This window comes from Ruditapes philippinarum, unplaced genomic scaffold (genome assembly GCF_026571515.1).
Source record: "Ruditapes philippinarum isolate M1 unplaced genomic scaffold, ASM2657151v2 ctg1914_1_1_1_1, whole genome shotgun sequence".
NCBI lineage: Eukaryota > Metazoa > Mollusca > Bivalvia > Venerida > Veneridae > Ruditapes > Ruditapes philippinarum.
The window spans coordinates 215,104-228,806 of NW_026853824.1; the positions used below are offsets into that span (position 1 = coordinate 215,104).

Genomic DNA, 13,703 nt, shown 5'->3' on the forward strand with positions numbered 1-13,703 from the left:
TCTTTCAGTGAAATTCAGGCAAAAACTTGTGAAAATAACACAGAAATTTAATTTGTGACCCCTCTAGAAAAACAGTAAATCCCTTACCCTTTCTTGAATATGTGTAACCCTTTCTGGTAATAAATAATTATATCCACACCTCCTGAGTGTGGAAAAATTGAAAGTTTAACTTACAAATTTAGTATTTGGCCATTCACCAGAGAATTATAAGTTAGATATGTTGTGTCCGAAAGAGCAGAATGATAAACATTCATTTTTTATAAAAAGAGGAAATAAGTACATTGTATTGGTATGTGAGTGTTTTACTCTAGGTAAATATTGATATGTGAGTGTTTTACTCTTGGTAAATATTGATATGTGAGTGTTTTACTCTAGGTAAATATTGATATGTGAGTGTTTTACTCTAGGTAAATATTGATATGTGAGTGTTTTATTCAGGTAAATATTGATATGTGAGTGTTTTACTCCAGGTAAATATTGATATGTGAGTGTTTTACTCCAGGTAAATATTGATATGTGAGTGTTTTACTCTAGGTAAATATTGATATGTGAGTGTTTTACTCTAGGTAAATATTGATATGTGAGTGTTTTACTCCAGGTAAATATTGATATGTGAGTGTTTTACTCTAGATACAGTAAATATTGATATGTGAGTGTTTTACTCTAGATACAGTAAATATTGATATGTGAGTGTTTTACTCTAGGTAAATATTGATATGTGAGTGTTTTACTCCAGGTAAATATTGATATGTGAGTGTTTTACTCTAGGTAAATATTGATATGTGAGTGTTTTACTCTAGGTAAATATTGATATTGAGTGTTTTACTCTAGGTAAAGGAAGAAATAAGACGCAGCTTACCAGGTGATCAGAAAGACAAACTAGACTCTCTTGTGTCAAGTATGGATGAACAATACCAGGCACAGCTGGAGGACATGCACAGACAACACGTGGTATGTATTCTTTATGAACTGTTTCAGTGATGGCACAACTGTGACATGGTACCAGGCCACTAATATAGGATGCCAGACCAGCTCCTCTTTTAGAGATATAAATACAAATTACACATAGATAAAATAATACAATATCTCAACTCATAGTACTAACAGTCTGACCAGTTCCTGTATAATACTGTAAGCTGCTAGCTGCTTAATATTAACATATGTATTTTATTATTGAAATCCTTCAATGTTCCAAACACAAAGAAGGCCAAATCCACAAATTACACAGATATGGAGAGTCTGCCTTTGTTAATCAGAACAGCAAATAGAGTCTCACATAGAAATTAGAAAATTTATTTACTTCAAAACAGGTTGAAACAGGATGGCAGTTTTATCCAGTTATGTGGCAATACATTCTGATTTACATAAACATGACTGTATTATACATCAAAATAAGAGGAAAACGAAGAAGTACAACATGTCAACATGTTTGTTTAGGTTTTTTCTACCGGTTTCGGTTCTTTAGAATCTTTGTCAGGAAATATGATATACATGTATAGCACATGGGTTACTAAACATTTTACAAAATTACATTTTGCCATTTTAAAATTCATTCCATGTTGAGATTTTTTTAATTTAATTGTGATAAACAGTATTATTTTTATTTATATACATGTGATAATGAATAAGATTTTAAATTTTCTTCAAGGACGACGTTGATGAGCAAGTGAAGTCCATGCGCTCCACATTAGAGGAGATTTATAACAGTCAGATGGAGATTGTGAAATCTGAAATGACACAGTCTCATGAGGTGGCCATGATAGATCTACGTGAAACTCTGGACAAAAACCATAAAGAAGAACTGAACAGAATTGAACAAGAGTACAGCAGTAAACTTGAACAGCTTAAACAAGATTATGAAGCAGAGTTGAAGGAATCCAGAATCGGACACGCAATAGGTGAGTTCTTTGAATACTTGAAAAATAGTGGAAAGAAAAGATGTCATTTGCCATTTTAGATCATAATTTACGAATGCTAATGTTGTAAAATTATTTTAATCAGATATTAATTTGTGTGTGTTTTCGTTTGTTTTGTTTTGGTTAACAGATTTGGCCAGTTTGAGTTTATTAACAAACAGTATTATACTTTAAAGATAGTGCATGCATAGAGATTTACATAATTGAAATTCATTTAATGATATATGTGTGGTGGTTTAATAATCAATCTACTATTATAGTTTGCTTCTGTATGTGTTTTTGAAGTGTTCACCAGTTATTTTATTGCTTTTTGCCAAATATACAAAGTATATACGTGTACATATTTATCAGCTCTTTTCTGTCCCAAACTATTGTAGATTGAAAGGATTAGCTATGATATAGCTTGTTTATACAGCTTTCAAAAATTTTATATTACAGGGGCAGTAACTCAGATTAACATAATTCATATAATTATAACAGGGACAATAACTATGTTTCATATAATTCATGAACGTTTCTTTTCTCTTACAACTTTTGTTTAAAATGTTAAGCTCAACTTCATTTTTTTCCCTAAATATACCTTTCATCCTACAAAAAATGTCTTGTCAGGTGTTAAATAAATGATTATTACAATAATTTCTTAGATTTAATAATTGTCATTTTTAAACAATAAAACAATTAAAATATTTTTCAGTTCACAACTTGTATAACTAAGATATTCTATTGTTTTTTGAACGTTAATGTCAATAATATTACGACGTTGATGTATTTTTGGTATGTGAGACCTCCATGACAAAAAGGAGAGTACTCTTCAAAAAGGAGAATATAAACATAAACAAATTAGAGCGTGAAATAGTGGATATATTGCTGAATTTAATGTGGATCATGTAATGAATATTATTAAAATCTAAGTGCAAGGTGAGTTTTAACTAGTGGTATATAAATAATTACCGATTACATTGAAAATAATTCATTTTGTCATTGATTTAATGGTAAAACTGATGGGTGGGGTACGCTTTAAATTTTCCCTCCATAACGTGTTTAGTATTTAAATGCCACGCTTATGACAGGTTGTCCCTTAGGTGTGGTTCAGTTTGATATAGATGCGAAAATAAGTTCAACCACTTTCTATTACTTAGAAGCACACACAAGAGTATCATAATACCAGATACAGTGCAGGTCCAAATTTAACTTGCTACAAAAGAAAACGAACATGATAATTGCATTACTTTCTTTTAGTCAAAATATATTGACGTGCCAAAGCTTGATTCTGAGATATTTTCGTTCTGGGGCAGAATCTCGCTTTAACGCTTTAGAGGCGAGATATTGCCCAGACACGAAAATAGCACAATATCTCGTCGCGCAGTACAATTAGTTGGACTATACTTTCTTTGCATTTTAAAGACTATGCAATAATCATTTACCTCACTATACTTTACATTTGTTGAGATGGCAAGACATTGTCATCATCATCAGTAACACCCCCCCCCCCTATCTCTTACTCCATTCTGCCATACTTGTGTTTAAGAATTTTTTACATCCACTTCTGCAAACAACCGCTCTGGGTTAAACTTTATCTATAATTTAACATTTTAAATATTTAGCAAGTCTGAAATAATTCAGTTAGATAAAAATAGGACAATTCTACAAAAACAATATTATTTTGAAAAGCTTTCAAGTTCCAATTTTCTTGGTAGACTTGATACTAATGCATGGTCCGGCTAGTCAGGAGTCATAGTCCATCTGGACCTTACTCATGGTCAGCCATGTCTTGATGAATGGTTCACCTTGATATTGTCTAGCCTGTCTTCTGTCAGGAATACAAGGGTAAAGGGTCAACTAGGCCCGGGTCAACTTCAAGTCAGTCCTCTTATTTAGATTAAAAAGTATTAGAGATTTTTTAAAGAACAAATGACCACAATGAGTGAAAATTAACTGAATTGCTGAAATGTAAAATTATTCAGAGTTACAATCACTAGAAACTGAAAAAAAGTAAGCAGCATATTGTTTGAACAATATTTTCTACAAAAAAATATCTGAAATATAAGCAAAACATACATATATAAACTGCAAATTCTTCCTTTCTATACAAATTCACATACTTCCATCAATAAAACCATTAGCATAAACATGAAGATATTTAACAATGAAAGCAATGCTGAAAAATATATATGAAAATAATAACAGTAACTATTACCAGTAATATATATCTATGGGCCAAGTTGACCGTGCCGAGTAAGTGGCTCAAGATGACTCAGGGCCGAGTTGACCTTTATTCAGATACAAGTCTGGTAAAATCTATATATTATACTGACTATTGATGAAGTTTTTATCGTAAAGAGGCAACAAGTAGACCTCGTGGATAAGGTGTCTGGCTTCTAATCAAGTGATCCGAGCTTTACTCGGGTCATGACCCTGATTCCTCCTATGGCACTAGTCTAGTACAGGTTATTAAGTCAGGAAGCTTAATTAAGAGTGGTTCAATCAGTAAGCTTTAAGATTTCATCACATATTCAATCAAGCTGAAATAGGTATGTTTAAATTGTCAAAACTAATGTTGAAAGCAAATAAGTTATTCGTGTATTTCTTTATGATAACTCTATTTTGCTGTGCATTTGTGACCAGTTATTCAGACAGTTGAAGCAATTCTTCCAGCTGGTAAGTACATGTAAAATAAGAAAAATATAAAGCAAGAACAACAACATATATACAACTAACCTAAAGCTTATGCTAATACAAGTTCAATGTATAATCCTTTATGGTGCTATGTGTGATAATGACTTTAATATGTTATGATGACAAACTGACGGACAGTCAGCATGCCTGTTGACCACATATGCAATTAGCTGCTTTAGTCTTATTTGAATTAAAAACCCTTCAACTAAGAATGGACAGTTCAAAATTCAAAATTTGATAAGCCAATGACACGAAATAAGATTATGTTAATAAAACTGTCCCATATAATAATGATAAGTTTAAGATTCTGTATATTTGTCATTTCCATTGAATGCTCTCATCATAGAATGTATGTATCTGGATCTTATTTTAATTACAAAATTAGATTTGTAAAGGGATATATTGAACTTGTATATATGAAACTATACTTGCCTACAGGACAGCATTAAAGTTAAGCTAGAGATTCATTAAAGGTGCTTCGTGGTATCTGGGAAGTTATTGAAGGTTAAAAATAATGAAATGACATGCGCTTTTCTGTATAATCAGTTTTTAATTTAATAAAGATTTTTGTAATGAATGTGGACATGATATGACTGGGGCTGTCATTGATGGAAAATTATGCTTTGCTCTATTGAGAGCTGAATATAGATGATTTATTGATGTATCAAATTAATTAGCTTAAATACAGTAATACAAATGTATGTTATAAACTGTCATCATGGTGTTATACATGCTTGTTTTAATAATCACAAATAAAACATGAAATTATAACTATAAGAAGTTATATTTTCATGTTACAATGTCTGGCTCACCTCTCAAAATTAAATTTAGCTTTTCAAAGAAACAGGAAGAGATGAGACTTTCTCTTCAGACAAAATATAGAGGTATTTGTGCAAGACACTGAGGGACCATTGAGTTGTAAATTGTAGAGATATTCTTAGTGAAGAAATAAAAGTTGAATATTAATGATATACTGATATTAGATAATTCAATGACAGTCCTAGTTATGACACAGCTACTTTATAGTAAGGGTGGTGTAATTGAATGTATAGCAGGCTAAAAATGCTAAGACGCAATTTTGTAATTTAAAAGAGTCAGAAATATTATAACATTTGATGTCATACAGTTGTATCTTTAATGTAAACATAGCTGGTACATGTTATTGTATGGCTCTTAACTGGTAATGGCCATTATGCAGGAAAAGTGCCAAATCTTTTTTGCTAGATTAATTCCCTGAACGAAAACATCTTTTAATTTCAACGTTTAGAAAAATAACCTTATGAAAGTAAAAATAATATTTTGACTTGATTTGGATTTCTTGTCACATTATGTATAGAAAGTTAAAGCAATACATGTTGAATAGAAAATAAGTGAAGCTTTACGTCTAAAAGGTAAATGTTTTGATAAATGACGTATATTTGATTTGATGTAAGTAATATATACATTTGTTCTGCACTGTTTATTTGACTATTTGTAAAGTTTAAAGATGAAACTTGAAATAAACAAGATTCATATTTAACTTAACATTGAGCCTGTAAGGATGAAACAACTTTTTTCTTTGCCAGAAGCTATTATCAAGTCATGTTATTGTGTAATTCTTAAAAGAATTGTAGGAATCTAAGAAAAAGTCAGTTTTGATAAAAGGATTATGTATGGATAGGACAGACAACAATAGTAAATGAGGAAATTAAAATTTGGTTGTGACAACTTTTAACCTTACAATATAGAATAATTGAAATTTATGTTATGGCTTAATTCGGAGAAGTTTATTTGTTAAAAAATTTTTTGGGAGTAAGAATTTAAAATGGGTAATGCACCTATCAGGCGAGATTCCATTTTCATTGAAAGTAGCATACCTCCAACAGAAAATGTGCGAGCACTTAGCGAAATTCCAGTTGAAATATTCTCCGATACCGGATCATCGGGGACAACAACGCCACCTGTTGTCATTGAAATGTTAGCTTCTGGTAAGAAAATTATCATCTGACCACAAAATCTGTATTTTTAGAAATTTGTGTGCTTATAATTATTATCTGCAAAATTTACAGGTGACAGACTTGACTTACTGTCAATGACAAATATCCACCAAAATGAATGCCTTTGCATTAAACTTTTAACATGTTATATGAATTTGATTATACACTAGACTTGACTGACTATTTATTTCATATTTATTCAATTTTTCTGCAGAAAATGTGAGGCTTGGATAAAAATTTAAGGCCAGAAATCAGAATGAAAAGGGTTTCTATAATCTTATGTGCTCGGTGATGCAGCATATAATTTTTGTTTCTTTTTATAAAGGAAGAAATTAGAGGATGCATGTAAACTGTTTATTGGTCAGAAAAAAAAATTTGCAGTTTGCAAAGTTTACTTGTTTAACAGTTTAAGAAAGCACCTTTAATGTATCTTGGTTTCTTACAGAGTTTACAAAAATAAATAAAAGTATAAAGTAACCTCAGAAATAGAGGTACCAGCAGTTTTAAGTGAAACATTTGCTGGAAAATAGTATTACATGTGCTGTACATGTACTTTGTAAAATTCAAAATTTTACATGTAACTTAACACCAACAAGTAATATAAATTATAACATTTTGGAGATATCAGTGTGCATTTCAAGATTCAATTAAACATTCAGTGTGTCTTGATAATCAGTGAGATCTAAGAGATAATGTATACTTGCATTTTCAAATCAAAGAACATAGGTCAGTGATTTATTTTACCTTTTTACAATTTGTCAGAAAATTCACTCTTTTTTTCCAGATGAAAATACAGATATAAATAGGGTTTGTCATGTAAAGACAAAAAGTTTAGCAGATTAGGAAAATCTTCACAATTTTAAGGAATTTCCAAAATTAAATTTGAATTTTCAATAGTTTGTAGGTAGGGAAAGAGCCTTAATTCTACTTCTGTACAGTATTATGCAAACAGTATTTGTGATTTTCCCAGGTTATCTACAATGTAATGCATAGAAACAAAGTGAAATAATATTGTAACACAATTTAATGAACAAATGTATAATACTTAGATTTATAATATTGATATATGATATGTACATGTATATTTAATCTTGCACTCTGCAGGTAGCAATTTGCACATGTCTAATATATCATATTTTCTATACAGTGGAGTGGGATGAGTTGTGGCTGTAAACTTTTATTGTCATGACTTTTTCAGGCAAGAAGAAATTAAAGTTAATAGCCTTTCAGTTTGTTTTTCACTAAGTTAAGATAATTATTTATTATACTATGTAAAAGATAGATTTATTTTTCTGTTTTTATTTTACCATATAAAATGAGTCAAAGTTCAGATATTCCTCGGAAAATTTTGGTGTATTTAGTTTGGTGAAAGTTAATTGATAATTACATTTACATGTTAGCATTGTTCTAAAGCTAAGATTAGGTATACTAATATTAAATCTTAGGAAAGTTCTCAAAGTGAGGTATGTTTAGTTAGAAAAAGACATCATTTATAAGAATTAAACTATTCTTTCCTGAGTTTTCTGCAATACTAGTAAGTGATGTTTTAAAAAAAATATTTTTCCATGTGGGAGGGGACATGGGAAATTTACATGTAAATATATATCGTGACTAAAGCATTTTAGCTGAAAATTTTCATTAAATTCCATTATTTAATATTGAAAAAAGTGCTTTATTACTTTTATTAAGCCTTAGTTACAAATGCTAAAGCTTTATGTCAAATGTATATGCTTTAATATTTCTTTATTTTTGGAGGGGAGTTTCTTCATTGAGTAGGAAGAAATGTGGCCGGATATCTTTGAATAGTTAGATAAAAAGAAAACACTGCGGGTGTTGAAAAAATAGAAAGCTATCTGAACTGATTTATCTGTATGTATGTAAATATATAGATTATATATGAAGCCAAACTGAAGACTTTAAAATTCTGTATGTATGATTTACAAATAGACTAGTCAGTTCATGCCCAAAGTGTTTGAGTGATAGATTATTTCATCGAGTCTTTAACCCTTACCACACTCAATCTTAAATGGACTTGTCCATCTTTTAATCTGGACAAAACCATTCATCATTTTTAGGGAAAATTTCTAATATTATAAAAGTAATGACTGAATAGCACAGTGCAGATCATGATCAGACTGCATAGATGTGTTGGCTTGGTCTGTACTGGTTACATGGGTTGATTCAGTTGCTGCGATCAGGCTGAAATTTGAGATATTATTGAGAGTTTGTTGTACGGAAATACAAGGGTTTCATCCTATCTGAAAGAAGTTTGGTCATTTTTAGAAGTATGAGGATATAATATAGGAAGTTGAGTACCAATCTGAAAGGAGTAAAGAAATTATCATGCTATTAACATGTTGCAGGTGCTTTTACCCAGCTACCAGATAGCATGTATAATAAAACCCATGCCTACTTGTATAAAATTAACATACAAATTGGTTTAATAAAGAGTGATGACCTAGTGGTTGATCCTGAATATGAGCCTGGCAGGGGCCACAACCATGTTTCCTCACTTATTTTTTGAAGCAGACTTTAAAATGATTATATAATACAACTACAAAGAATAATTGAATCTGTTTAAACTAGGAATATTCCATTGAGAGAAAATAAAATCTCACTTTATCCGAGGAAAGGAGAGTTATTTTAGTATATTTTTAACCTTTGAACTTTTATATCATGCATACAATCTAGATGAGTTTTGCAGACATTGGTGTTTTATTTTTTATGCAGATAGTAACATCTGTTTTGTAAGAGACACATGTGTTAGTTTACTGGTATAGTTTGAAATTCTAGTTCCAAGTCTCATTAGTTTCACATGCATGCAATTCTCTGGCGACCTCGCCTTTTATCTTTCTCAATTATTCAAAAATTACTGTAAAATCAACGTTATTTGTGAAGAACAATTTTTGGTTGATTTGTTTTTCACTACAAAAATAAATTCTCCAATAACGAATATAGCTATAAATACAATACTTTGCTTTTCTTTTTACTGTATAAAAAGTTGTATCCCTAAATTATATGGACACTACATATTTTCAGTTTTGGAAAACTTCAAATCAAAATTCTATGATTTTACAGTAATGCAAATTTCTTTGAAATGTGCATAACATATTATTTTTCATTTCGGATGACATCTTATCTTAGTCTATACCTTTCTTGATCTTTGAAATGCATGACATGTTGGTTTTCTGTCATAGAAATATTCAGGACATATAAAAGTTTATATTTTAAAAAAAATCAAAATTTATGTTTCAGGCAAAGAAGACAGTGAAACATTTATTTCCCAATTAAACAAGAAATTAACAGAGGAACACCGTCAAATTATACAGGTTTGTACTTCTACTTTCATTTCAAATTTTACACTTTTTTATTTCCTTTTGAATGCAGAACTGTGATAACTACAATGGTGCACGTCGTTGGACATGCATTTTCCGTGCAAAACTCCTCCTTCATTACTCAAGGGATTTCAACGAAATTGTCACAGAAAGATTGTTATCAAGTGCCCAGTCTCACTATAATATGACAGGATTTTGTAATTTAATTATTTTTGGCAGAGTAATTGCTCTTTAGTGTTGTTGTTTTCAAATGATTTAATATAAATTTGTTTGAAAATCTGATTTTGTGACAATTTCCTGTCACTTTTCTTTGTATTTATTTAATTTCCGCTATATTTATGGTCTTAGATATATCATATGTTAACATGGGAAGTTTTGATCACCATTTGTTTTGTTCTTGTAGAACATTGAGGCAGACGTGGATACATCTGTTACTCACCGTCACTCACAAGATTCACAGACTGACGGTGTGGAAACTGCCAGCGTGGCCTCGGCACCTGTAACTAGATCCGAGTACAAACATGTAGCGGAGAAACAAGGTGTTCTGTCTAGGGCAGAAGGTAAGTTGTTTAAAGTGTTTTTCTAGATTTTCTAAAGTAATACCTCAGAAATAAGGTCTTGAATATGTGTGTCTGTGGCTGTGTGGTAAAGTTTGTTCACTTCAAACCACTAGCTCTCATCACTGTGGGTTTGAATCCTGCCAGGGACTTTGGATTCTTTTATGTTAGAAAGCTATTCAGCTAGCTTATGGAACATTGGTGGATTTACTCAGTTGACGGTTTCTGCCTGAGGTCTTCTTCCACCATTAAAGCTGGAAAGTCACCATATGACCTTTCCAGTGTTGGTGTGAAGTTCACTCGACCAAACAGGAAAAAAAGTCATGAATATTTACTATATATTATGAATGAAACAGTTACATAAATAAATTATAACATACGTTAAGTTGTCAAATTATGTACATTCTTGATAAAGTTATTTAATTAGAATGAACATTTTCTGGACTTAAACTAGTAGTTAGTTATCCCTTTTCTCACTAAATATCTTAAATGGACTTGTCCATTTATTAAACTTGTCAAAACCATTCATCATTTTTATGAAAATTCTAAAACATGAACTGACTGAATAGTGAACAGCGCAGACCAGGGATTAGATGGCATGGATGTGCCGACTGATCGTGGTCTGTTTGGGTGGCATAGCTAGATTCTGTAGGTGCCAGCAGTCTTAAGGGTTATAATGTATATGTTACTCCTCACAATTGATATTTTCTTGTTCCTGTTTTAGATGCACAGAAGTCTCTTGACAAACAGGTTGAGGAAATATCTGCTCTGAGAGCAAAGATGCTCGGCGAGTACGAGCAGATGCTGTCAGTGAGGGCCGAGGTTATGGCCTCGCAGTCGGAGGAGGTCAGCAAGCTACAGGAGGAGATGGCACAGATTCAGCAGCAGTATGAGAACCAGATGGCTGAGTTCCAGTCTAAAGTTCAATCCCAAACAGGTATGTCAGAAAATTAAATTTTACTTTTTTTTTTCAGTTAAAAAAAAGGACAACGTGAATTAATGATTGGCTAATTTTTAGGGCAAGTATTGTCCTATATTGTCAATAAGTTTGTGAGTGGATGAAAGGGTAGTGTTTTTATGATGTGTTTACCATACATATTAATGAGTGAGTAAATTTTGGTACATCAATAGGTTTGTTGAGTGATTGATCTTTTGATTGATAGATTTCATGAATGAATAAATGAATGAATGAATGAAGCATTCTGGAAAGATAAGTTATGCAGAGAAAATATATTTCTGAGAATTTATTTTTGTGCCTCTGCATTGTTATGATTGGTTGAAGAAATTGCAAAGAAAAATCTTTTAAAGATTTTCTTCAGTCACTTTCATGGTTATGACATATAAATCATCATTGCCAATATTCTGTCAATTATCATTAACATTATCATCAGTTTCCTCACAAGTATCATTTCCATCATGATTATCATGTTTCACTGTATAAGCACATTGATCAAAATTGTATCATCTCATCAGATTTGATGCTAAAGTGAATGTATAATTTGAGATTTGTTTGATGACCATCGGATATATGTATATATTTTCAAACTGTATCCTTTGGGAAAAAAAAACAACTAGTAAAAACCTTTTTTCCACAATTTATATTCATACCATAATCTGCATGCAAACTGTCATACTACATTTGTCAAAAAAAAAAGAATGTACTGTAGAACCTGATTGTAAATAAAGTATATGTCTGTCTGTCTGTCTGATTGATTGAAAAGCAATTTAAGCTTCTCTTACAGATGTCATGAAACAGACATGTCATGACACACTTATTGCTTTAAATTACACTTTTCTATCGATTCCTTTATCAAAAACTTTGAAAGGCTTTAAATTTGGATTGCTCAAACTTGACTTTGTTTATTATCAAAATATTGCTGTTTCACCGACTGTTATTCTATACAGAAAATTTTACCCGTATTATTGTATAGATGAAGTATTACTCAGCATTATAAAATAACTGTTGATGTTGTTTATGACTGTATCATATATCATGCAATTTTATGCAGCAAAATTGCTCACGAAAGATGTAGTGAAAAAAGATAAAATTTTCATCTTCCTATTTATAACAGATTAAAATTTTTTAGTACTATCACAAGATGATATTAAATGTGAAATATTTGCAGTTTGATTAGTCATGCATTTTAAATGTAATTACCCATATATTTTTTTCTTTAATTGGTGTAAGTTTATGACCTAGCACATGTGGTACACACATGATAATATTGTACAAGTCATTAATTAGAGCATTGCCTGACTCCCTAGCATAGATAAAGTTCCCTCCAGGGCCCTGTCTTCATATTATGATGCAACTCTCACTTTATAATGGCTGTTTTATCTAGTGAAACTCTCTCTCTCTTTATTTCCTGATTGTATCAAAATCTTTGAAAGGTACCAGTAAATAGACTTGCTCTGGTTGTACAAGAAGTAATTTCATTATTGTTAAAGCATGTTTTTATTAAGGATATTTAACTTTATATTGTACTCACCAAATTTATTTGGAAATACAAGTAGCAATTTCAATATTGGCACAAATTATTATATTTTGTCTCAAAATTTAATTGTTTTCTGAAGATTTCTTTCTTTATGAGAAGCATTTGATTGGAAGATTTCTTCATATAAAATTAGTGCTCTGTTATATATGATACTAATTTTACCCTTACCAGACTAAATATCTTTCCAGACACCAGTATTTAATATATGAGGCAATTGGTAAGGTACAACTTTTTAAACATCAAAATCATCTGTTAAAAATCCCATTTCTATTTTGTAATACTCTATGAATTAACACTGTATATGCTGATAAGCCTTTCTGGCAGGGCAGGTAATTGACTCTATAGCTAGTCTATTATCTTTCCCATATGTTTTTCCCAGGTATAGTACACCAGACATGTAGATTTGTATAGACGGAGAATCAATGTTTCAAAACAGTACAGCTATGTTGTTAATCATAAGTGCTAAAATAAAGCAAATAATAAAAAAAAACTTTCTAAAATAAAACATAGGATAATATGAGAATTTTGAAAACAGGAATAAAACAAACTTGGCTGGATTGTTGTGAAAGATTAGAATCAGGATATGAAGGTGTTGTTGATTAAACATTGTGATGAAAAGGTGTAGGTAAACAAAGGAAGAATACAACAACAACAACAATTATAAAAAAGGCATGTAATGCTTTAGGGCAGTAAACATTTACAGATGTACTATTAGATTTGAAATAACACCATAATTATGAGGGATTTA

General features: G+C 30.9%; 1 protein-coding gene across 1 annotated transcript in view; it reads left to right on the top strand.

Annotated features, from left to right (window-relative positions):
* The window catches only part of LOC132738074 (nuclear anchorage protein 1-like), a 163,264-nt gene that overhangs the window by 56,444 nt on the left and 93,117 nt on the right, over nt 1–13,703 (top strand). Inside the window, exons 10-16 of the mRNA XM_060725500.1 lie at nt 832–951; nt 1,649–1,898; nt 4,542–4,574; nt 6,389–6,559; nt 9,824–9,897; nt 10,307–10,463; nt 11,185–11,397. Of these exons, the coding sequence (XP_060581483.1) occupies nt 832–951; nt 1,649–1,898; nt 4,542–4,574; nt 6,389–6,559; nt 9,824–9,897; nt 10,307–10,463; nt 11,185–11,397 (1,018 nt within the window). The remainder of the gene's footprint in view (nt 1–831; nt 952–1,648; nt 1,899–4,541; nt 4,575–6,388; nt 6,560–9,823; nt 9,898–10,306; nt 10,464–11,184; nt 11,398–13,703) is intronic.